This window comes from Octopus bimaculoides, chromosome 10 (genome assembly GCF_046866305.1).
Source record: "Octopus bimaculoides isolate indiv1 chromosome 10, ASM4686630v1, whole genome shotgun sequence".
Taxonomy (NCBI): Eukaryota; Metazoa; Mollusca; class Cephalopoda; order Octopoda; family Octopodidae; genus Octopus; species Octopus bimaculoides.
The window spans coordinates 72,664,952-72,689,781 of NC_142937.1; the positions used below are offsets into that span (position 1 = coordinate 72,664,952).

Here is a 24,830-nt window from a genome sequence, read left to right on the forward strand (position 1 = left end):
CGACGGTAGATTACGGAAACAGCCGATTGTTTGTCTGACGTATTTCATTCTAACAAAATGGCTGATTTCGAGAATTTCGAGTCTGCTGGTGATGGAAATGTCGAAGAAGACCCTGCTGCTGACTTTTTAGCTCGTGAACAGACAGAACTCGCAGGTCTTGAAGACGACAACTTTCCCGTTGCAGATGCCTCTCAGCCAACTGCAGGTACGTAGCTGTTATAGTTGTTTAAAACTGACCGAATTAAGATCTTCCAGTTACTCCCCTCAAAATGTACGCCCATTATTTTATGTTACATCTCTGAAATATATAAATATTCGATCAATTTAGTCATTCGTCTATATTATTGTCTTGACTGTTCAATCGTAAATGAATTAATATTCTCTAAATTCTTATTCAAAATGTTATCGAGAAAAAGAACACTAAAATCTGAAACAACCTGTCGGATGGCGTGATGCAAGTTCAATGTATGAGTATATATATTTGTAGCGGATGATCGAAAATAGTCGTTGTCATTCATTGACTATCATTGAATTGCTTGTAATATTGATCTGCCTGTTGAAAATTAGTGTGCTATTTCAGTAACATACTGAACTAAAAGCTTATTAGTAAAAAGTTATTCGCCTCTAAATAGATACCTCACTTCGTGCCTGAAACCCATCCCATACATTTCTTATATTCTGATAAGTAACACACAACACACACACGTAGATCTATTATATATATATATATATATATATATATATAAATCTTTATGTATGTAGCAATAATGGTCTGAGGGGCATTTTATGATCAGCTGTATATTTGACCACTAATTCTTATACAATTTCAACAGCTACAAGTCGAATAAAAATGTCTCATAAAATTTTGTATTTTACTTATGTAAGCATATATACGTTGTCGTTTAATCGATTTCTTTAATTCACCAAAGATAATTACTAATTTATTTACTGGGGGCGGCGAGTGTAGTCACATGCTTGGAACAGCCCCGCCCTCTCCATATAACCCTGAAAATACTCCCCCCCCCCAAACATTAGTTATAATTTTTTCCCCCGGAAATTCCCTCTTCAGAGAACGATGTATTTATTCCTGATTAACATAACTCTTTCCATCGATTTTTACCAACTTTGCTAATATGAGTTAGCTTTCTTTAATTTTACTTCCTCGTTCAATGATGTGTGCCGCCTCGTCACTTCCTGATGTGTGCTTGTGTATAAAGCTAATTTACAACTAGATAAAATACAAAAAAGAAAAAAGATCATGCGAGCACAATCATCTCCACCATTATCTTCAAGAGCAAGGAAGTCGAGTTAAAAAAAAGATGCGAGTTGTTAAAGCTGAAGCTGGTTCAAATGATACAAAATTACCCTTTCTCTTTTAAGTGTGGCACGTTCCTACAATTTTGGTAGGTAATTAATTAGATAACAATTTTTTTTTTCTCGTCGAATTTCTCCTTATCAGACTTCTGATGGGACCTGTACATTAGTCTCTAACTCCTTGAACTTTTTACTGACCACACACACATGTATATATATAGGTCTTGAAGATGACAACCCCCGCGTTGAAGATGTTACTCTTCCAACCACAGGTACGTAGCAGTTAAAGTTGTTCAAAACTGACCGAAATAACTTGTGCACTAACTCTTCTCACAATAATAAGCTCATCATTTTCTGCCTCTCTCTGAAATGGTCTGACATTCCCCTGTCCTTTTGATATTCAGATAGGATATTGACTGTCAGTGAATTAATATTTACTAATTCCTACTTAAAATGTTCTTATATAAACGAGTGAAAAAGAAGAAAAAAAAAGGACTAAACCCTGATTCAACCTGCCAAAAGGTGCGATATATTTTCTTATTTTGGGCATGATCGAAAAGCCAGCATACCATTCATTGACTAGTATTAGATTATTTGTATTTTGCTATCTGTTGGAAATTAATGTAACCACTTTACCGTCATATCGAATAGAAATGTATTTTGTGAAAAATTATTAGCTTCTACATAGTTATCGGTTCCCTGTCCAACCTATGTACGAGGTGTGATCAATAAGTATCAGGACTGTTTGCCATAGTAACGAAGCTAAAGCATGCTGAGTGAAGCCACTTAACACAGATTGACCTTGAAGTCTGCTGTGCATGCGCACTAAGTTTTAACATTCTAGCTCACTTCTGTTTACAGCTGTGCTCGGAAGGAAGTTGTGTATCATGTGATCGTCGCAGTGACCATGACAGAGAAAGTTGTCATGGCGATACTTGCTCAGAAGCCTAGAAAAAGCTGCAGAAAGCCTATGAGTTGCGCACAAGTGGTTCAGACGTCTCCAAGATGGCTGAAAAAATGTTGCTAGTGATGAACGTTCTGGGAGACCTGCAACCAGCAGAACTGAGAAAAACGTTGTATATATGTGTGCAGCTGTGAGGGGAAATTGCCGAATCACCATACATGAGTTATTAGAGGATGTGCAGATTAGTTAGGGTTCAGTCACTGTCACTGAATATTTGGGTATGAGATGCATGTCTGCCAAGTTTGTGCCAAAACTACTTTCAGTTGACCAAAAAGATACTTGGGGTTTTAGTTGCACAAGATCTCCTTGATTGTGTTGAGAATGACGAAAACCTTTTGGAAACTTTGCATACGCTTTGAGCAGGTATCACCAAGCTTTTGGCAAAATTTGATGCAGATTCTCTCCTCAACTTTCTCTGTCATAGTCAATGCAATGATCACATGCTACACACCTTCCTTCCAAGCACTGCTGTAAACAGCAGAAATGAGCTAGAGCTTTAAAATTTAGTGTGCATGCAAACAGAATCCAAGGTCCATCTGTGCATAGCAGCTTTACTCTGTGTGCTTTAGTTTTGTTACTATGGCAACAGTCCAGATGCATATTGATCAGACCACGTATCCTGATATAATATCTGCACAGATAACTACATGTTTTTTTTTTTTCATGCCTGCTTCACTATACTGGCATAAGTTGGAGAGACCACCTCTAGCTCCGTGTTTTGTCATCTGTTGTGGTCTTTTGTCATATTCCTCATAAAGTTTGGCCTTCTGAGATCTTCCTTCTTCTGCTTGTTCTTTCCATTTGGCACTAATTAATCCAACTGTAATTCTCTAGGTGCATCACATCTTCATAATAGCACAATCTTCTCTCTTGCACACTAAATTTGAATCGCCTATCCGATACTTTTCTTGGCTTATTTGTGCTCTATCATACAATCACATTAACATTGCACATCTAGCAGAGCATGCTTACTTCATTTCTTTCCAGTCTTAGTACACTCTCTGCATTCCATGTTCATGTTTCACTACTATGCAACATTACACTTCATACACAAGCATCATACAAGCTACTCTTCACTCAGAATCCCTTTATTGCCATCAGAATAGCTCTCTAAACTTATTCCTCGTTATTCTTACTTTAACTATTATGATTTTCGAACACCTGCCTCCACTACTTATTAGATCACCAGAGTAATTTTGAGAAAGTTCATTTTATGAGAGATCTAACTGCCTACTGTTTGCCATTCCTATGTATCCTCTACATACAAAGTCTTCTCTATCAGCTTGTCTGTGATCACTCTGCACTTGTAGTTCACATTTAGTATATAATACAAAGTTCCTGTCTACTCTTTGTGCATATTGAGCATGGCCATCTTTGATGGGAGTAGAGGCCTATTTTCTTTCCATTTGCCTAAAACTTTTGTTTTTAGGTTTATTTTGGGGTTTTGTTCCCATGTTTGAAATTCTCTAATTTTTCAAGTGATTCATTTGTGAAATAGAAGCAATTGTAATAAGGGTTGAAAAGGCAGAGAGGAGACAGCATGCTTGTGAGCCTGGAGCTGCAGTGTGTCTTTGAGAGACTGTATGCCAGTCAGTTGAGTGACTTTCTCTGGATTCAGGCTAATATATGTGAGTGTATATGTGTTGCAGCAACATTATCTTTTGTAGGAGAAACACTCTACTTTGAACCTCATCTGATCTTTGTAGAATGTTAGTAATAGTCAAGGGCTGAAGTATTTTCTGGTTATGGATAGATGGCTCAGATTTTTGAGATCTCCAACTCTTATTCTGAGTTAGCTGATCATTAGTTGATTGAGTGATGGAGAAAGACTTAGTATTCATAACCGGTTGTTTATTCTTAATTCTTGTGTAAGAAGTCAACCTGGTTTGCCTATTCCTCTGATTTGGCTATTATGATGCTGGCTAATTTCTTAAAGTTTATGATGCAAACAGTTACATCATTTGTACCAGGTTCCTTGCTTCATTTATTGTACTACATTCATAGCTTCCATGGTCTGTTCATGGAAGCTATGAATATGACATTGAAGTAGGCATGATCATGTTATCCTATATATCCTGGTGGAAGCTCTTCTCGTCTTCTTGAACACAGCACACATCTACCTACCTCTTCTCCAGCACAGAATGAGATGATTGGGCATGGTTGTTTGAATGCTGGTGATTTGACATGACTGATTGGACATTGAACCTGTTTTGGTGATGGCTTTTGTGGAAACTGGTTTTTATTACAGGAAGCAAACAAGCATGCACATGCAGAAATATGTGTATGTATACATACATACAATGTGAAGAGAGACATTACAATTTATTAATTGAATTCAATTGATATCAACACTTTCTCCCTCCTCATACACATAAAAAATAAAACTGCTCACATACATGATCTTAGAGAGAAGGAGAAACAATAAAGTCTGTTAAATGGCCCTAAATGCCACAAACATGTCCCCTCTTTACATATGTTTAATGATAGAATACAAATAATTAGGGACAGAGAGTCATGTTTGTAGCAATACATCTTAGTGTTTCACTCTCTCTCTGGTTTTTTTCTGCTTACAATGCCAGGATTTAAATTCACTGTTGGTTCTGTTTTATCAAAGATGTACAGAAATCCATTGTGGTAAAATTTTTCCTTTCCACATTTTGTCAATATTTCACAAACCCTCATTCACATAGAGTGGAAAATTAAATGAAGTTTAGCAACCAGGTATTTTAGTAGGTGTGTCTACTAGTTGTCAACTAGAATAAAAACAAAATGAAACGTATGCTTTATTTCTGCAGTCAGTTATACAACAGATCATATTTTAAATTATAACATTTAATCTTGTCACCTTGGCTCCTGCTGAAACTGAATTTAAGAAAAAAGACCTTCAGCAGCATCAGATGTGACCACGCCTTGGAGATGTGTCTAAGATGTTCTCCCTTATTACGCCCACTTATATATACCTCTACTATAGTACACCCAGCTCACTCATGGCTGCTGATAACAGGGTCACTTTTTTTTACAGGTGTCCAGCAGGGTGACTCTCTAGATCCACTCTTCAAACATTGGCTGTTGACAATGCTGCCTGATCAGTATGCTCACCCTTCAAAGTCTAGTACCTGGATGACACAACCCCAGGTGGCTTGGCTGAGTCTGTTGTTGGGGACCTTCAGCAGGTTATCTTAGCACTAAACTTCTTGGGCTTGAGATCAACCTGTTCAAGTCGGTGATAAATCTGAGCTGTGGTGAGGCCACATTTCAGGACGCCGTACTCAACGTTCAGTCTGTCTTGGTGGAGGCTCAGCTGACACCAAAGGATGCTGACTTCATTCTTGGCTCCCCAATCCTCCTGAAAGCCATAACAGAGCGCCTGGAGACCTGGCACTCTTCATCTTGAGGAATTGATTTGCTCTGCCTAAGCTTCTTTTCTCACTATGTAGTGTGCCAAGTCACCCTCTCAGAGACCACTTCAGTGATTTTGATGACACCATTCAGTACTGGTCTGAATTGATTGGCACTATTAGTTCTGACAGTACTGGCTGGCAACAGGCTAAACTGCCTGTCAGAGTCAGTGGAACTGGTTCTGATGGCTATCTTTCTTTGGTCTCCTCCAGCCACACTCTCATCAGCAAGATACTCCATGGGATGACCGAACAAGATGTGGCTCAGGAATTGGAGTCAACCCTAGCTAGTTGAACTTTCAAAGGCTTTGCCATCCCCCAGAATATGGCTGTCCATCAAAACAAAATTGTTACAACTTCAAAAGTCCTGGCGACAGAATATCTGATGTCAACTATGTCAGCATCAACTCATTAACACCAAATAGGTGGAACCAAAATGGCTGTTGTAAAACTTTGTCCCCCTCCTGCATCTCTATATGGTCTCTTCAGATGTATTGTTGATGGTGGTGAACCTGTTTTGTACTTGACAAGAAGATGGATGTATCCTGTGATGGGTTGTTTGAAAATGTTTCCTGTATATGAAATAGTTTGTGCAGTCATTTTATAAAGGGTCAGTGGGTTGTTATACATGACCAGATGTTCCCAACTGTTGAACCCACTAATGTACACAAAACTAATAGGATGAGTGTTAGTCTTGTATATGAAATTATAGTTTTACATTGTATTTGTGGCTGTCATAATTTTGGCATGATTTTATTGGCTGGATGCATTTCTAATCAACCACTTTACAGCATGGGTTGATGGTATTGTATTGTGCCGTTAGCACAAGTGATTATGTGTCAGGACTAAAGGTGTCCTCTCCACACTCAGTTTTTCACTATCAACAGTGTAAGGATTTGTCTCTCTTATGTATTCCTATATAATAGCCTAATAGATAACATACATGCACTTATCTGTGTATCTGTTTGCAATTGTATTAAGTCAGTTTTTAATTGATCTCATCTTGCTCTATATTTTCAGTTTTGCTGATTTCTATAATTAGAATATAATTGGTGTTATCTGTTTATATTTTCTAATTATATTAACAGAGGTCAAAATTAGTAGTCATCATACTTATTCCTTTACACCCACTATTTTCAACTTATTTAATAAAACTGGTATTTAATAAACTAATATCTCAGCATTAATGATGTTATTGTTGTTAATTCTATTGTAGCTGATGGGTTTAACACCTTTGAAGAATCAAATGCAACAGTTAATGGTTTGAGTGATGCAGATGTGCCACAGGTATGCTGGATTCTTGTTTCTTTCATCCTATAATGTATAATACATAATAATCTTTAGTTAGTTTATTGTTACATGAATAAGAATGTAGCCTTTAGAAAGGGCTTGCATGTGTAGAAAATTACAGCATTAATGAAAGTTTTAAAAAGATCATTTTCTTTTTGCTTTGTTTTTTAAGTGAAATTTTGAGAAATTGCTTCATTATCATGAAGAAAGTAAAATGAAAATCCACAGAAATTGTATGGATTTAGAAGACATATGCCAGAGATTTATGAACAAGGAAAAAATGTTTATAACCTTGTTTCTGTACATACTGTGCATTTTAATGGTTTTTTAAAGCATATACCTGATTCCTTATACCATTTTTTAAAGTTAACTATTAGCTATTTTACTGTCAAATGTCTGCAATTTTACCTAATTAGATATCTTTTGTAGAAATGTGACATGATCAGTTCATCTTCTCATGATTTTTTTTCCAGTTCGCTCATTTCTGTTTAATAAAACCTTACATATCAAAACCGTTAGAATCCTCTCCCATTTTTTTCTTCTCTTTGATACATCCAGTATAACTTCATCTTTGTGTCCATATTAGATTGCAGTTTCATTTTAGACTTTTATTTAAAAAGCATCCATCAACTTTTTTTTTTATCTATTAAAGCTGAAAAAGACCTTTGAGACTATTGAGGATGAATACTAGATAAAATAATTAATTAAAATCTATCCTCAAATTATGTAATCAAGAACTACGAGGTCTGAGTTTTTGGTATACTCTTGTGTGACTGGGATCACCTATTACAGAGACTAACATTGGTTAAATACTTCACACTTCTGATGTCTGTGAATAATCTGGACGGAGTCAGTCTGTCAAAAAATCATTGACAGCTCAGACTCCTTTACGTTGCTCACATATAGCACTGAAAGTGAAGTTGTTGTTTAGGACCAGGTTATCAGTAATCAAACAGACCTAATGATTCAAGATATTCCACCTGTAACCATTCTGTCTTTTATTGAGATGGTATATCTAAGACTGTAATATCCAAGATGTGGCTGTGTGGTAAGAAGCTTGCTTTGCAGCCATTTGGTTTCAGGTTCATTCCTATTGCATGGCACCTTGAGCAAGTATCTTTTACTATATCCTCATGCCAACCAAAGCCTTGTGAGTGGATTTGGTAGAGACCAGTTTGGTTACTATTTCTTGTAGGTTAAACAACCATTTAGCTCAGTGTTCCTTTACATTTTGTAATTCAGCAAACTTTTTTTTTAATAGATGTCTCTTTGCATGTTTTGATAGTAAGAAAAAAAATAATTTTAATCAAGCAGAAGCTAATTTTGCACATTTATTTATTGTCTATATTTCCATATAGTATTCCATCCAGATTATCTCTGTTTAGACATTTGTGTGGACTAATGTTCCTATTTATTCTCATTTTAGTTGGTAAAAATTTTTTGTTTAATATACTGTAGTATTAAAGAATAAATATTTAACTTGCTTGCAGACTAATGGACCTACAGATGGAAGTGGTTATGCTGCTATAGCTCAAGTTGATAAACACCATCGAGAACCTGAGAAAATCAAGTTGTGGAGAGAAGAACAAAAGAAACGGCTTGAACACAAGGGTTAGGTTTTATAAAATCATTCTTTTTAACCCTCTTATATTGCATAATGTGTAACTTTCATCTAAAACTTTGTTTTATTACAAATGGTTTACTTCACTTCTAAGACACAATGTCTGATATAAAAGATGTAGGCTCAATGGTATTCTTGTGGTGCTCATATAGTCTTCCATTGACCTTGTACTTCAGATGCTAGGATGTATTCTGAGGGAGATTTGGATGCTATTTCTAGCAGGCCCAGTAAACAGCCTCACTTAAGCTATTGACTAGGCTGCCCCATGATTTTGATCATGTTGGTAACACTTCAGTTTATGTAGCTGAATTTATAGAGTGGTGTATTTAACTCTATTCTCATTTTATGGTTGATATAGTAGAAATGGGTGGGGAGTGCATTAAGGTTTCAATAATCACTTGTATAGATATAAAATATATACTTGCTGGTCAGATTTAATTATTATTTAATTGTCTAAAGTAAATTGCTTACCATCATCATATGGAACAAGGTGGTGAAGCATGATCTTCAATCGTTGGGCCTCAAGGGAGGCAATGACTAGTGACCAAGACCTTTGGCAATATGCTGTGCTTGAGAAGACCCGTCAAGCTAAGTGAAAACATAGTCGTGGCCGATGCCAGTGTCATGTAATTGGCACCCATGCTGGTTGCATGTAAAAAGCACCTTTCGATCATTGGGCCTTACAGAGGAAATGTAGCTGATGTTGGTGTACCTGGCACCCATGCTAGTGGCATATAGAAAGCACCCCTTGAGCATTGGGGCTTACAGAGGTAATGTGGCTGCTGCCAGTGTTCCATAACTAGCATCTGTGCTGATGGCATGTAAAAAGCACCTGTTGAGTGTTGGGCCTCATGGAGGCAATGTGGTCAATGCCAGTGTTGCATAACTGGCACCTGTGCTGGTGGCATGTAAAAAACACCTTTTGAGCATTGAGCCTCACGGAGGCACTGTGGCCGATGCCAGTGTTGCGTAACTGGCACCTGTGCTGGTGGCACATAAAATTACTTTTCGAGCGTTGGAGCTCATGAAAGCAATGACAAATCACTCTGATCTTTGGCTATAAACCGTGCTTGAGAAGACCTATCAAACCAAGTGAAATCGTAGTCGTGACAGATACTGGTGCCACTCAACTGACACCTATGCTGATGGCACATAAAAGCACCCATTACACTCTCAAAGTGGTTGGTGTTAGGAAGGGCATCCAGCCATAGAAACCATGCCAAATCAAACTGGAACCTGATGCAGCCCCTCTGCTTACCAACCCTTGTCAAACCGTCCAATCCGTACCAGCATGGACAACAGATGTTAAAAGATGATGATGATGTATATATCTTAGGCTTTAGACAATACTGTGTCCTGTGTTGTGAGAGGTGACTAAAAGAGTTGGTGGCAGGAGTATCCTCTTATCACGAATCACTTGCCTTAGGAAACCTGTCCAACCATCAAAAGATGAATATAAAATAAGGATGTTGCCTTCTAAAGTACATTGTTACTTTGTTACTTGAACGTAAACCCTGTAAAGTGAGTACTTTTTGTTTAGAGCACTTCAAACAAAATGTTGGAAGTAATCTGAAAAAAAATAAATAAACAAGGCTTTGGTCAGCCTGAGGCTATAATAGAAGACGCTTGCCCAAAGTGTCATTCAGTGGGACTGATCCTGGAACCATGTGGTTGGGAAGCAAGCTTCTTACCACACAAGCACTCTTGCACTTATCTGTATAAAACAAAATTAAGTTAAAATTAAAAAAAAAAAGCTTAGGTATAATGTCAGAAAAACAAGATTGATTAGTTATTGATGAAATGATTTTTGATCAGATTTAACCTGTGGTTCAACAAAGCATCCATGTAGCTGGATCTTCCATCATCAATGCACAACGAAATGTAACTCATTGATGCGTTATGTCCATCCGCTGTTGAAGGAAAGAGACTAGGTTGTCATGTTTGCATCAAAGGATTTTGAGAATTCTTTATAAAAACAGTGCATATATAGCATTAGGTATATAAGTTGCATGTGGTTGATTCCTATGCTCATAATTGTAAGGTAGAGTAGACATTGGATTGTATGTATTATACAGAAGGAAGATTGAAAGCAATGCAAGCAAACCGTGATGTACGACCAAAGTTTCAGAACATGGATCACAGAGCGATCCATAACTACATGCCACAGTGCCTCTGTCTGATGCAAAACTTCCAATTCAAGAAACTTCCATGTCAAATCACCAGCATTCAAACAACCATGCCCAATCATCTCATTCTGTGCTGGAGAAGAGGTAGGTAGATGTGTGCTGTGTTCAAGAAGATGAGAAGAGCTTCCACCAGGATATATAGGATAACATCATCATCCCGAAATATAACAATAAATAAAAACAATTTCATGTTAAACTGTTCAATACTTTCTGTCTGCTACATATTTATTATTTTGTCTGATGAAATGCTAGCAAAACTTCAGTCAGTTAACACTATTCTTGAAAAAGAATACACACACACACACACACACACACACACATGATATTGTTATTATTTTAAACAGTTTGATTTGGTTCCATGTGACTTAGTTTTACTGACTTCTAACAGAAACCTGTCTCATTCAGGCTTAGATTACTGAACATATATATTTTATATTACATTTTATGCTTTTACGATTGTAGATGCTGAAGAAGAAAATAAGAAGGAAATATGGCGTGAAGCTGCAAAGAAAGAGCTTGAAGATTGGTTGAAAAATCAGGCAGAACAGCTTATTAAGACCAAAGAAAACAACCGGTAATACTACTGTTTTAGTTATAAATCTTCATCTATCAATAAATGTTTTTCTCTTTCACTTAAATCAGGTATACAGTTATTGAGATTTTAGTGTTCTTGTCTGATACAAAAAGAATACTCTCAACATTTTATTTACTAAGCACTTGCCTACCGTTGCATTGATTGATATACATATTATTGTAGTGTTTAACTTGTCTGCTTTAGTAAGAATTAAATCTTTCAGAAAGATCTGTAGATCTTTGGAGGCCAAATAAGTAAAATTTATATTATAATCAAATTTGAATTTTGATTGGCATTTTGTTCCTTGCTTATATTTTTGTGTAATTCCTTTAAAAAAGATTAAAATCTTAAATTAGTAAAACTATTATAATCTGAAACACTGGTATGGAATGACCTAGAAATGTAAGTAGTAACATTGGTGATTGAATGAAAATACAGTGAAGTTAAAAAAAAAAAAAGACCTGGAATCAAAATTCTCATTCCTGCTTGGACATATTTATTCTGATGTCCTCCTGACAACAGTCTGTTCCACTTGTAGAAGCTGTAATACCGTCAATATTCTTGAATGAAAACATAGAATGGCTTCTCTAAAATTTTAACTTGGATATGTAAAATAATTGTATCTAGTGTTGTGTATTAGAACAAGGGCCAAATGTAAGAGTAATTTAATGCATTGTTGAAGCTTCTTTTTATATAGAGCCTGTTGTTTGATGATGGGCATTCTTAAAGATGTTAAATACTTCTCTTCCTTACAGCACACTAACATTTTACTATTTTATTGAACTCATGCCAGTACAAACTTTACTAGTCTCTCTAGCCAATGAGGAAATATCTTCAGGAACGTTTGATCTACTTGAAATTGCAGCCAAATCTCCCTCAAATCATAGTCTTTATCACTTATTTAGGAGGGAAGGGCAGTACACATGACCCCTTTATAGGACCTCTGAGACTATTGAAGGGGAAGGACAGTATCCAAGGACCAGTTGGCAGTGTTAAACCAGATGACGGATTAAGTCTGCCACCCCAAACAGTAAATTTTTAAAATTGTGGCAGATTTAGTGACATTCTTTAGACTTCAACTTTATAACAGGTTTAGACATTTGAATAATTATCACCATGAAGGAAAAACTACAGAAATAAAATTCTTGTTTGCCAATGATATATATATCTATTAATTTTCTAAGTTGTATTTATTTCCACTCAACACTGAAAGTAATATTCATTGTGCATGAAATCTTTTGTGAACAAAGTCAGTAATTTATTGTTCTTTGAAATCTTGTATTATTGTTCTATGCTATGTTTGCTCTTGTCCCCTATATTTTATTGACATTGTTCCCATCTGTATGGCACTTCCCTACCACGTGTATGGCACTACTGTTCCAACTTTGCGCTAGTGTTATCTTTCAGTATATAAATATGCACTTTTATCTTGTTGATGCTGTATAATTAATGCTTTCTTATTTAAGTGCTGTAATATTTGCTTCTTGGTAAGAAAAAGAAAAAAAGTCTTGTTAGTAATTAAGGACAATAGCCAATAACATATTTAGCATTTAAGGAGTTCAACTGGTAAGTTCTGCTGTGTTAACTCCTAATCTTTAATAGTTTAAATTTTTATCAACCCCAATCACGTCTGTTCATTCTGTTACTCAATTTGTTTGTTCTTGAAATTATATTCAAATATAGGATATATCTGGCAGTTGTGAAACTACTTCAACAGAAATTATACAGAATTATAATATACATATAGAATAGAATTAAAGAATTAAAATGTTTTGTTTTAAAAAAGCTTGTTGCACTATGTAAAAAGTTACAATTTTGTTTGAAATTGTAATTTTAATAATTGAATTATTATTATAATAAAAACAAAATAATACTTTATTTGGCAGCTGTGCATTGTTAACCAGCTAGAGGAGATTCCTCTTGAGGTTAAAACATTGCAGTAAAGTCCATTTGAATGGAACAGCCATATTGAAGTGGCTATGAACATTAATTTTATATTATCTTTAGGTTTCACCTTTTTCCTTTTTAGATTTTTTTTTTTTTTTTTTTTAGAGATGACAGGTGATGCAATTTCATCCTGCTTTCAAGCCTCTTATTATCGTGACTTAAATTGTCTCCCTCCATCATGAAACACTATGAACTTTGTGAACATTGTAGATCAGTAATTCCTCACCAAGCTATTTCCCCCTATGCTCCGGTAACATCTCTTTGAATATAAACATGTCAAACTGATTTCTTTATACGTCGTCTTTGGTGCACTTGTAAGTGTGTATCTCATTGTTCTTCCACAGAGCTGCTGCCGCAGCCGAGCTTGCAGACATCACTTGTGGGTAAGACTAAAACTGTAGCGACGCACTCTAAGTAGACTTTAGACATTTGCTGTTGTTGTCATTGTTGTTGTCAGTTCGTCTGTAATCTTTATTTATCTTTAGTTCCACTGTAGAAATTTATTTTATTTTTAAAGGGATCATTTTATTTCTTTAGCATGACCATCATTCTGATTATAGATATATATATATATATATATATATATATTTTTTTTAATCACATCTTATTAGAAACCTCTTAATTCCTCCTACAGTCTGTACAACCACCTCAAATACACTGACTGTAGTGTTATAGCATTTGTCTGTTATTTATTTGCCAGATATCTGATTTTTGTATGACTTACTATCAGCAGCCAACTTAGTCAGTCTCAAAGGTCTTTTATTCAGAAAATGTATTTTGTTATCCTGTAGCAATATTTTATCATCGTGTAACGTTTGTCTACCATGCTGGTATGAGTTTGATGGTGCCACAGGATCTAACAAGCCAGAGGATTGTGTGTTGAGCTCCCATGTCTATTTTAGCATGGTTTCTATAGCTGGATTCCCTTTCTAATACCAATCATCTTGAGTACTTTTATGTGGTACCGGCACTACTGAGTTCAACTTGCAAGTCAAAGAAAAAGATCTCCCAAATGAGTGGAGGTGTAGTAGAGAGGGAGGTGGCTTTATGTCAAGTTTTGAGCTGCTTAAAGCATGACAGACAGTCACGGTTGTCTTGCTACAGAGGAGATACAAGGCTACTTTGCATCACATAATAGTGGGTGGGTGTAACTGGAAAGAGATAAAGATGGTGGTGCTAAGGTACCAGAGCATACTCTCAAGGTACAAAAAGGTGAGTATGAAAGAATATGGGAAGAGAGTAGGAAAGGGTGGATTGATAAGTTTGTAAGAGTGTGAGAAGAGAGTGACAGCTGGTTAGGGTTGAGTATTGTAAATGTGTGGAGAAATAGTCAATGGTAAATACCTGTTTGAATTCCTACAAGGATCCCTAGAGGTAGATAGTTGTAACATATTTGCTCTAAGTGACTGTGGAAGTGCCTTTATGACCAGCTGCTTCTCAAAAAATCTGTATTCTCCTCCCCAACTGAAACCAGCTTGTTAAAGATAGTAAAAATTAATGTTAATTTACTATGTTTTGGAAAATAGAATCAAGGTTGAGCATCCAGATAAAGTTAACCATATGTAGAATAATGATAATAAAAGTTATATATGTATGTGTGTGTGTGTATATATATATATATATATATATATATATATATATATACATATATATAGACTAATTTTAACTATTGTTAATTATCATTATCTGTTATATAATATCATGCATTTGGGTTGTTTTTTTAAAAATTTTTGGAAATTACAGGATGCTTTCATTTGCTAGACCACTGTCTGATAATTATAAAAATAATTTATAGATATGGTAGATCTTGGGAAACACAGTCGTGAAAGTGACATTAAAGTAATTATCATTAATACCCTTGCAATAAATGATTTGAACTGTTGGTAAATATTCACAAGTGTCAGGGGTGTTTAAAATTCATATAAATTTTTGAATATAAAGGTAATTTTAATATTCATGTTGTCTGGTTAACTAGGTTGCTTCCCAATTAGGTGGTCTTGGTTTCAGTCCCACTGCACTGCATCTTGGGCAAGTGTCTTCTACTAGAGTCTTGGGTTGACAAAAGGCTTGTGAGTGGATTTAATAGGTGGAAACAGAATGAAGCCTGTTGTGTGTGTGTGTCTGTGTTCACACCCCACTGCCACTTGACTGTCAGTGTTGGTTTGTTTACATCCCGGCAAAAGAGGTCAATAGAATAAGTTCCAGGCTTTAAAAAAATAAGTGCTGAGGCTGATTTGTTTAATGAAGCCTTTCAAGGTAGTGCCCCAGCATAGCCGTAGTCCAATGCCTGAAGACAGGCAAAAAATAAAAGCTTAAAAATTACCTATATTTGTTCCCTCCAAAAGTTTTAAAGATTAACTGCTTAATCTTGTCATAGACATCTGAATTTTCTGGCTCGAAACTACTATAACAAAATAAATGGAAAATGGTAAAAGTTAGTTGTATTCCTTCAACTGTCAAATTTCAGAATAAGTTATTTGTCAGTTGAATAAAGAACAGCGTTGGAACATAGCATTATATTTTATATCTGGTTTTTATCTGAAAGGTTTCCTTTTAGTTTTTTGGTAACATTTCATCTAGTTAAATTTTTGTCTTTAATAAAATTGCCTTTTGTTTGATAACAGGCACAGTTTTCCTCTGTGATGGAATGTGTTTGTTTGAACGATATACTGTCCAAATGAAAAGTTCTTGACCCTGTACAGCATATTGTAGCAAAATTCAATGTGAGCAGAATTAAATTTAAATGCGTGAAACATTATTGAAATGATATGAGAGTATATATAATGAATTCTATTTTAGGCGCAAGGCCAACCATTTTGAGGGGAGGGATGGGTCGAAACCTCTGACCTACCTCACTTTCCAGTATTTAATTAGTACCTTGTTTTATTGGTCCCAAAGAGATAAAAGGAAGAGTCTCATCATTATATATATATATATATATATATATATAATGAAAAGTTTTCTGTAATTTGGTGCAGTTAAATGATTGATGGTGTTCATTCATTTTGTAAAACACTTGCAAATGATGGACTAAAGTAATAGACAGATAGGAGGAGGGAGTCATACTCTATGGTGGAAAGCTAGAAATGAGGTTTAGCTAACAAGTAAAATGCAGGAGTATTTACCAGCTGCAGGACTCTGTGATAATTGCTAATATATTGCATGCAGCGTGAGACATTTGAGCGATACTAGATATCCACTTAATGGAGATTGCCAGAAAATATTTCACAAGAGCAATATAATATCTCCATTGTCATCTTTTATCAAAGTAAAAATATTTTATAGGGAAGAACCTACAGGAGTCTGTTTTTGAAGATAATGAGTTTTTAGTGTTAAGCTAGTATTGGATATAATTGGATTGCATAGAATTTAACCCATGTTGGATACAATTACTCGTAAAGTATCCTACATTTTGTAGGATTCTTGTATGGGTGGAAGAGGAATATTTAGATTAGATATGAGGATATGATTTTACTGATCTCCATCATTAGGTCCCAGTAATTTTATTGATCTTGAAAGAATGAAACATTAAGTAGATTCCAGTGGTATTTGAACTCGGTGTAAAGAGATGTAACCAAATACCATAAATGATCAACTCCACTGAATCTGCCATCCTCTTCATGATTAGTTGTGAACTCAGTGGAAACTTCTGGTTACAGACCAATGCCTGTTAAAATTCTGTTCTTAGCTGTTTGATTGATTGACAGATGACCTTTGATGTGGTTGAACAACCAATCCCAACCAGTTGAAATTCACGGTATAAGTTGTACTAATCATCCTTTTGATCACTGAATGCAAAATGTAACTCACATGACCTCCATTCAGATTTCCCTGTGTCACTAATTCACCCTTGTATGCAATCCATCCTGCTGAGAGGACTGGAGCAATGTGAAATGAAGTGGTTTGCTCAAAAACACAATGCACAGTCAATATGGGAATTGAAATATTGACCTTACATTCATGAATGCAACATTCTAACCACTAGGCCATGCACCTCAGCTATTGCTTCTAAACTAATGTCCATTGTATAAGATTTATGTTCTTTTCAGAAGTTGAAGAATAAGTTTGAGATGTGGAAGTGTTCCATCTGAAGGTGATCATTGCCATAACAAAAATTTGACTTATACATGTAAAGGGCTATACTGATAAGGGGTTGTTCTGCAATTGCTGGGTAAGAAAAATGTTTTAGGTAACTGTAATGATGTTTTCATAGACAGACAGTTTTGTGTGGTGAAGTGTTTAGTAGAAAATATGAAGTATTTGTTCTTACTGATGAGATGGTGCAAATGCTTTATTGCAGATTCGTGTTTGTGCTAGCCTAATGATAATAATATAACATCAGTTTATATTAGTAGACTTAAGTTGAATAATGTTTTGCTATATCTTTATTTCTTGACTTGACTTCCAATTTTTAAATTCTTTTTAATGAGAAATTCAAAAACTGCTGTTCCTTTTTCCTCCTCCCCCCCCCCATTTTTTTTAACTAGACTTCCTGCTAACATTTCATTTTTTTTTCCTTCTTGATCAGAAAATTTCTTCATAGATGGTCTTATAAAGTACTTTGATGTTTACTCTTAGCAATTATCATTGAAGGTAGTACTTTTATATATCTGTTTATATAGAATTTAATGCCTTAACATATCCAAGGCTGCAACAGGTGTGCAATTACCACAGGTACTTTATTCTTACTCACAATTTTCCCTATCCCTTTCTTTACCCGTTTCCTCTACAGGCATGCAGAGGCTTTGGAGAAAAAAAAGTAAGTATTCAGTGTAGGTAATTTTGCAGTTTTATCATGCAGTATATACATATGCTGCAACTCTTTAGGGATAAATTTTTTTCTCATCTCTATATTCTAATAAATTAATAATAAAAAAAAAATATTTTGAATTAGCCATAAAATTCTGTAATTTAAACATTTACTGCCACTATGGATTAGCTTTCTTTTCTGGATTGATTATTTTCTGTAGATGCTTTTAGTGTAAATACTGTTTAATATAGCTTTGCTTTTTAAGTCTCAGGAAAACAGTTATCCCAACTGTATGGGTTATAAGTATCTCTTGATTTTGGTCATAAAATTTCCTATAAAGCCTAATACTGGACTTAATTGTTGTGATGGTTGTTGTTCAATTTAGCTTTTTCCCTTTGCTTTTCTTTAATAAAAAAAAATCAGTTTCCAACATTTGCATGATTTTTAATTCAATAAAAATGTTAAAATGGTTGATTACCATAAAACAGCCAATTAATGTTAATGTTTGGTTTTTTTTCAACAATTATTTTCATTGAATTATTTTAAATTTTAAAAAATTTCATTTATCAAAATGTTTGACTTTACATTTTGTACCAGTTTTAAAGTAATTATTAAATGTGTAAATCTTATGACAATATATAATCAAAATGTAATTCTTTCTCTCTGGGTTGATTCCAAATGACAGAGCAGAAAGGCATCTCCAAAGTGAGACTATATCACTGTCTACTATGAACATATATACACCATGCTTGAGTGAATGTTGAATATTTAATACACATGACTACCTTTAGTAGAAATTTTGTTGTAGTGGGACACACCTTAACCTACACTAAGTCAACATTGATATCTAACATGAAACATCATCATTTACTGTTTGTTGATAGTTGTCACTGCCTATCCATATGAAATATCACAAGCCTCTGCTGGCTTCTGTCCTCAGTTGCTGTCGTTATTGCTATCAAATCTCCTCGTATTATGTATCTTGGTCAAGGTTTACCCTGATTTCTTCCACTTATACAGTATTTGTCTTGGCAACTGAGTTACCTCCATTCTTTGGACCTACCTAAAATTATAGAGGTCTCATTGCACCAATATCTCTCTTCCTTATAAGGAATTTGGTTTTCTTTAGGATGAGCCTTTTCATGTGATGTTCATACTTTTGTGTTGGGCGTCTCATCATGAATGCATGCTGTTTATTTTATCTTTGTAGTATATTGTCCATGCCTATGATCTGTAGAATAAGGTGGATAATACTACTGCTATGTGTACTTCACATTTAACTTGGACTGATACATACTTGTAGTTCTTCTCTCTTTCTCAGTCCCCTGAATTCTGAGCTAACTTTGTTCAACCCGCAATCTAGTTTGACATTGAGTCTATCAGCATTTCTCATAATACTACCGAGATAGGTAAAATATCTTGCCTCCACCAGCTCTGACCTTTTAATAATGTTGGAATCTGGTTGTGCTTCTTGGTTAAAGTTGGAATTTAATTAATAAAAAACTTCAATATTCTGGATGTTAATTTTCAAGCTGACCTCTGTGGTTGCACCGTCAAAAACCCCCATATTCTGCTTATTCTTTCACACTATGGACGACAAAACATGATCATCAAACATTTTTCTTACTAATATGTGTGTTACTGATATGTAGAGCTTTGAGATCTAACACCTTAACCATTTAGCATCTAAACTGACTGTGTTCAGCCTTTACCTGGTTTATGTTCAAACCAGTCAGATCCAGCCCCTCACACATATCCTACAATGTCTTTCTAAAAATAAACAATCACATCGTTGAAATATCTGAATGCTAAAGGGTTAAACTGGTTATCATCAGGTCTTGTCTCTGGAATACCTCCTCGAGCATTGTTGACAAGCAAAATGAGAATAATGTTGATACTAGCATGCTGCCCTGCTTGTCTCCCAGTTCATCTGTGTAATTTGGGTTGTCTTCTTGGCAAGTAGGGATTTTACAGATGAGTGAAACTTCTAGCATCCAAACCTGAGTATTTGCTACAGGCTCAACTGGTTTACACTTGAACTCCTTTGTGAAGTTAAGATCACATAGTGTGTTCTGTTCCACACATTTCTTAATCTAAGGCTGAACATCATAAACATAGTGCTACTTCTCCCTTCTGAACTCGCATTGAGTTTTAAGTAGAACATTAGTGCCTTTTCTCATACAGTCTACTGCTCAATACTTTTGTGTGTGTAAAATCATTTAATGTTTGTTTTCCATGCTGGAGTGTGTGTGTGTGTGTGTGTTGCTCTTGTCTTGACATATTAAACAAATGTCACCATTATACATACAGAACTATTTGTTTGTAATCCTTTGTGGAAGCATGTTAGGCCATTGATCTGTTCATTGTTTGAAGGAAAATGGGGAAGGTTGGTGACTGAAAGAGTATCTGGCCATACAAAATTTTGCCTCAATAACTTTTGTCTGGCCTATGCAAATATGGGAAAGTGCATGTTGAAACTATGTAAATATCAAAATATCTCTCAACATGGTTGAGTAATGTAAATCCTGCTATTGTGGAAAAAATTAATGTAAAGATGAAACAAAAACATGTATAAAATGATCCATAATGTTTAATGATGAGATAAATGTTAAGGCTTAATATTTATCATAAATGATTTAAAGAATATTCTATCAAGTAATTAGTTTATGGTACAATGTCTATCAGTGTTCTTGTTCTTCACTGCTCTTTTTCTGTCTCAAATTTATCCTTATGAATATCTAATATAATAGACATTCATAAGATTAAATTGAAAATTCATTATAATATCTAATACTGTATTTTAGTAGTCGGAAATTCATTGATATTAAAACACTATGAAGAAAAAAACCTTTATTAAATATTTATAAAAGTAAATTTCCCTCAATATAAAATATTCCTATTGTCTGGTAGTTGTAGCTTCCTCTCTGCTATATTGAAATGTACTAATTATTATTAACCCAGTTATTTTGTTAACCTAATTATTAATGACTTCTACTTGAGTATTTCTTCATATTTGTCAATTTGCCAAATATTTTCACTAAAATTGTTCCTAGTGCTAAGAAAGAAAAATGTTTCCCTTTTATTGTGGCTGCTTTATTATTTTATTACTGTTTTTTTTTTTCATGTTTATTATTTTTATTATTCATTACCTTCTCAAATAAAGTTTCGCTTGTTTTCACTGAAATCTTGCTAGATTTTACATTATTCTTTGTTGGTAAGGTACCTCAACTCTTTAATAAGTATATTAAACTGAGGTAGCAATCTGGTTTCAATTCCTGATGGAAAACATTTTTTTTATTACTACGAATAGCCTTCAGAAAGGCATGAACGTCACAATCTTTTTTCTCTTTCTTAAAATGGTGGTCTTGTACCTCCATACTATATAAATATGCTTGTGAAAATTTTGGAAATACTTTAATTACTGAACTGTCAGATGTATATTGATTAGTGTAAATGTAACTTATATCATGAATATGCTATCATTTGAGTGATAACTAATTTCTGATAAATTTGATTCGTACGATTTAATTAATTTAAGCAATATTGTCTCTCTAATTACATATGAAGTAATACTAGTTTATGCTAATAATTTTAAGTATTTTAACAAAGTTAGCTTGAATAAGTCCTATTTCTCTTAGGTCCTTGGTATTCCATTTAATTTTCTTTTAACTTTCATTTTAAAATTATACTCATGTTTTCCATTAATTTATAAAAGTCTAATTAGTGAAGCAATGTATAAAATTGTACTGTTTGTATAATTATTTGCCAAAAAATGTAGACAGATTTATACTACTGTCTATTTCTGAAATAACATTTCGAATTGCTAACATTTAAATTGAAGAAATAAACCTCATTTTGAAATTAGAGCTCCATAGTTATCTTAAGTGACTTCACTACTAGCTGTTACATGTTCAGGTGTGGTCATATCTCAGTGTACCAGCAATTAATGAATTTATTAACTGATACAAAAACTTACATCGTCATATATGAACAAAATTTTAGATTTTTAATTACTGAGATATTATTAATACACACTTGCACTGGTTCAATGGATAGCACATTATCAAAGGAATGTGGAATATTTTTGTCTTTACCAGCAGTAAATATTGTACATATTTCTTTTGTTTACCCTGCTTTGTATTATTGTATTGATTAAATCTTGCTTTCCCTTATGTAGGGCACAAGAAGAAGCAAGCATGAAGGACCGTGAAGAGAGCATTGCTGGTCAAGAATGGGAGAAAATCTGTCGGCTTTGTGACTTCAACCCTAAGCATTCCAAAAACACAAAAGACGTGTCTCGTATGAGATCAATATTGCTACAGTTGAAGCAAACGCCTCTGGTTCGCTGAAGATTGTAGCCTCATGAAATAGTTGTATGCTAATGAGAATGTTAAAGAAGAATCAGGATTTGTGAAACTATTGTTTTGGTTGTCATGGTTGAAATTTAAACTAGAAGCAATTACTAATTCCTTAAGAGTAATTGATCAAAAATCAATAGATTATGTTAACTGAATTTGTAGACTTGTCAATAAATTTGGGTTATACATTAATTTTTTTTGTGTTTCTTTTTCTTTATGCTCGTCCTCTTTCTATGAATTGCAAATTTCTTTTTTAATTAGACAGTCAGATGTCCTTGGTCTGTATCATTTCCAAGTTTACTGCACCCTGCTGGCCACTGTTTGGCTGGTGATTTTTATCTCATTTTTGGTACAAATTGGTAAGGTGCGTAGCCGAAACTACAAACAATAACTAGGTTATTGTTATAACATTTGCTGAAAAATAGCCTTGACTATTTAAACTATACTATGTGGTAAGAAGTTTGCTTCCCAACCACAGAATTCTAGGTTCAGTCCCACTGTGTGGCACCTTGGGAAAATGTCTTCTACTCTAATTTCGGGCTGACCAAAGCCCTGTGAGTAGATTTAGTGGATGGAAACTGAAAAAATCCTCTCGTATACACGCGCGTGTGTGTGCGTTCCATCCAAGTGTCTGCTTCTAATCTGTAAAAACATGGGTGGAAAATTTCCATACTTGGAAACAGGTGAGGGTTGACGACAGGAAGGGTATATGGCCTTAGAAAATCTGCCCTATAAATTTTGTCCGAATTATGCGAACATGGAATATGGACGTTAAAACGATGTTGATGAAATATGTAGAAAATGGCGACAATTTAATGCGGCTCGCAAAGTTTGTACCCTTTGCAATGATTTATGTCTAAGGGGAATAATTCAAGTAAAGGGGGGATAACTTTCTCTTCCGCGAAAGCTGAATACGGTTTTCGAGAGAAATCATTGAACGGCATTAGTCTCATCAGCTTCAAAGGTCCTTCCAAAGCCATAAACAATGCCCCTTCTAGAGCAAGCAAGAAAACCTGGAGGAAAACGTAGTAAAGACTGGAGTTTGTGCAGTCAAAACTGAATTAGCTAATCAGGAGCAAGTACTTGAAATCGGATTTGGAGCTTAACTCATCATCCTGCTTGAAATTGTCTCAGTTTACATTGACATTTAAGCTTGTTATTTTAAGAATCTTAACCCTTTTGTTACCATAATTCTGTTGAAAAATACTGCCATCATTTCAATTAATAGAGAAAACAAAAAATTTCAGGAAATAACTTTGTTATTAAACTAATGTTTAGAACATAACATCAAACTTTGATGGAAGGTTTTTGTTTTAGATCATTTTAAAATAGGAAGTTTGTATCGTATAACCAACGGCAGCCTCAGGCAGGTTGGTATCAAAAGGGTTAAATTCATTTTTTAATTTTTTTTTTTACTAAATCCATTCAAATTCTGAAAACACATAGGCAATGTTTTTCAGTTGAGGTAAGTACTTGAAAGATTTTAGAAGATGAGAGAAAAACGCCATAGAATGTAAAATTATGGATTCCTGTCAACCATAAACTTACATCATGTGTGACCTCTTGGACTGCAGTTTTTTTGAAAAAGTTGTAAAACATTTCTGATCTGCCATCTTAGGTAATTATGCAGAATGTGTCATCTGATTAAAAGGGTAGTTCTTTTAGGGAAACATTTTTTTTTACACAATTACAAAAATAATAATTAAACTAGTGCAATAATAGGTTTGTTGGAAGAATCTCAGAATATTTATTGGACAAATTTTCATTACATTTTATACTTTTACGTTTCACAGTGTCAACAGTGGTTAGGTTTTGAAAAAAAAAAATGTATGAAAATAATATAAATATTGGTACAACCCAGTCATGGTAAATGAGTTAAATCAGTTTAGTTACCATGACTACTTATATTTGTTAGGGAAAGAACAACCCCATATTTCTGTTTTAAGATTGTAACAATTAGTTAAAAAAACTGAACCAAATGACTTTTGCATAACATATATATATGTATATATATATGGGAGAGAGAGAGAACTATTTGAGATGATCTGTCAACTGTTTAAACAGAAAAAATAAAACTTTAGATATAATTCCAAATATTTCAACTTCTCTTTTAGTTGTTGATTAGCTCTCCTGGAGCAGATCTACAATCAAAAGTATTCCAGCTGTGACCATTTCTTGAAAAAAAATTTTAGGAGCATGTTGTACTACACTATCTAATGTGTCCTTGTATTATGACAGTAAGGTGACTGTTTCTAGCATGTTGAGCAACCACATAAGAGGTTCCCTTGCTGAGTAATTGTACTTGGGCAATCTGGTATTTTTATAATCATTTAGTTGAACTAATTAACTCGTGCCACATGCAGTTGTGTTCATTACTGCATTCTAATAAAATAACTATAGATATCCTGCAACCTGTTGCTAACTAAAG

The 24,830-nt window shown here is 34.5% G+C and overlaps 1 protein-coding gene across 6 annotated transcripts; it reads left to right on the forward strand.

The window, feature by feature from the left end:
* Positions 1-32: 32 nt before the first annotated feature.
* LOC106871868 (clathrin light chain B) lies at positions 33-22,594 on the forward strand. 6 transcript variants are annotated; one of them, XM_014918603.3, is made up of 7 exons: positions 33-205; positions 1,536-1,586; positions 6,893-6,963; positions 8,457-8,577; positions 11,236-11,347; positions 13,639-13,677; positions 22,222-22,594. In XM_014918603.3, the coding sequence occupies exons 1-7, from the start codon at positions 58-60 to the stop codon at positions 22,391-22,393; spliced, it is 714 nt and encodes a 237-aa protein (XP_014774089.2). In that variant the 5' UTR covers positions 33-57; the 3' UTR covers positions 22,394-22,594. The 6 variants fall into 6 exon arrangements, with proteins under 6 accessions (XP_014774089.2, XP_014774092.2, XP_014774093.2 ...); XM_014918606.3 differs by lacking the exon at positions 13,639-13,677 and adding an exon at positions 18,027-18,053; XM_014918607.3 differs by lacking the exon at positions 13,639-13,677.
* The last annotated feature ends 2,236 nt before the right edge of the window (positions 22,595-24,830 follow it).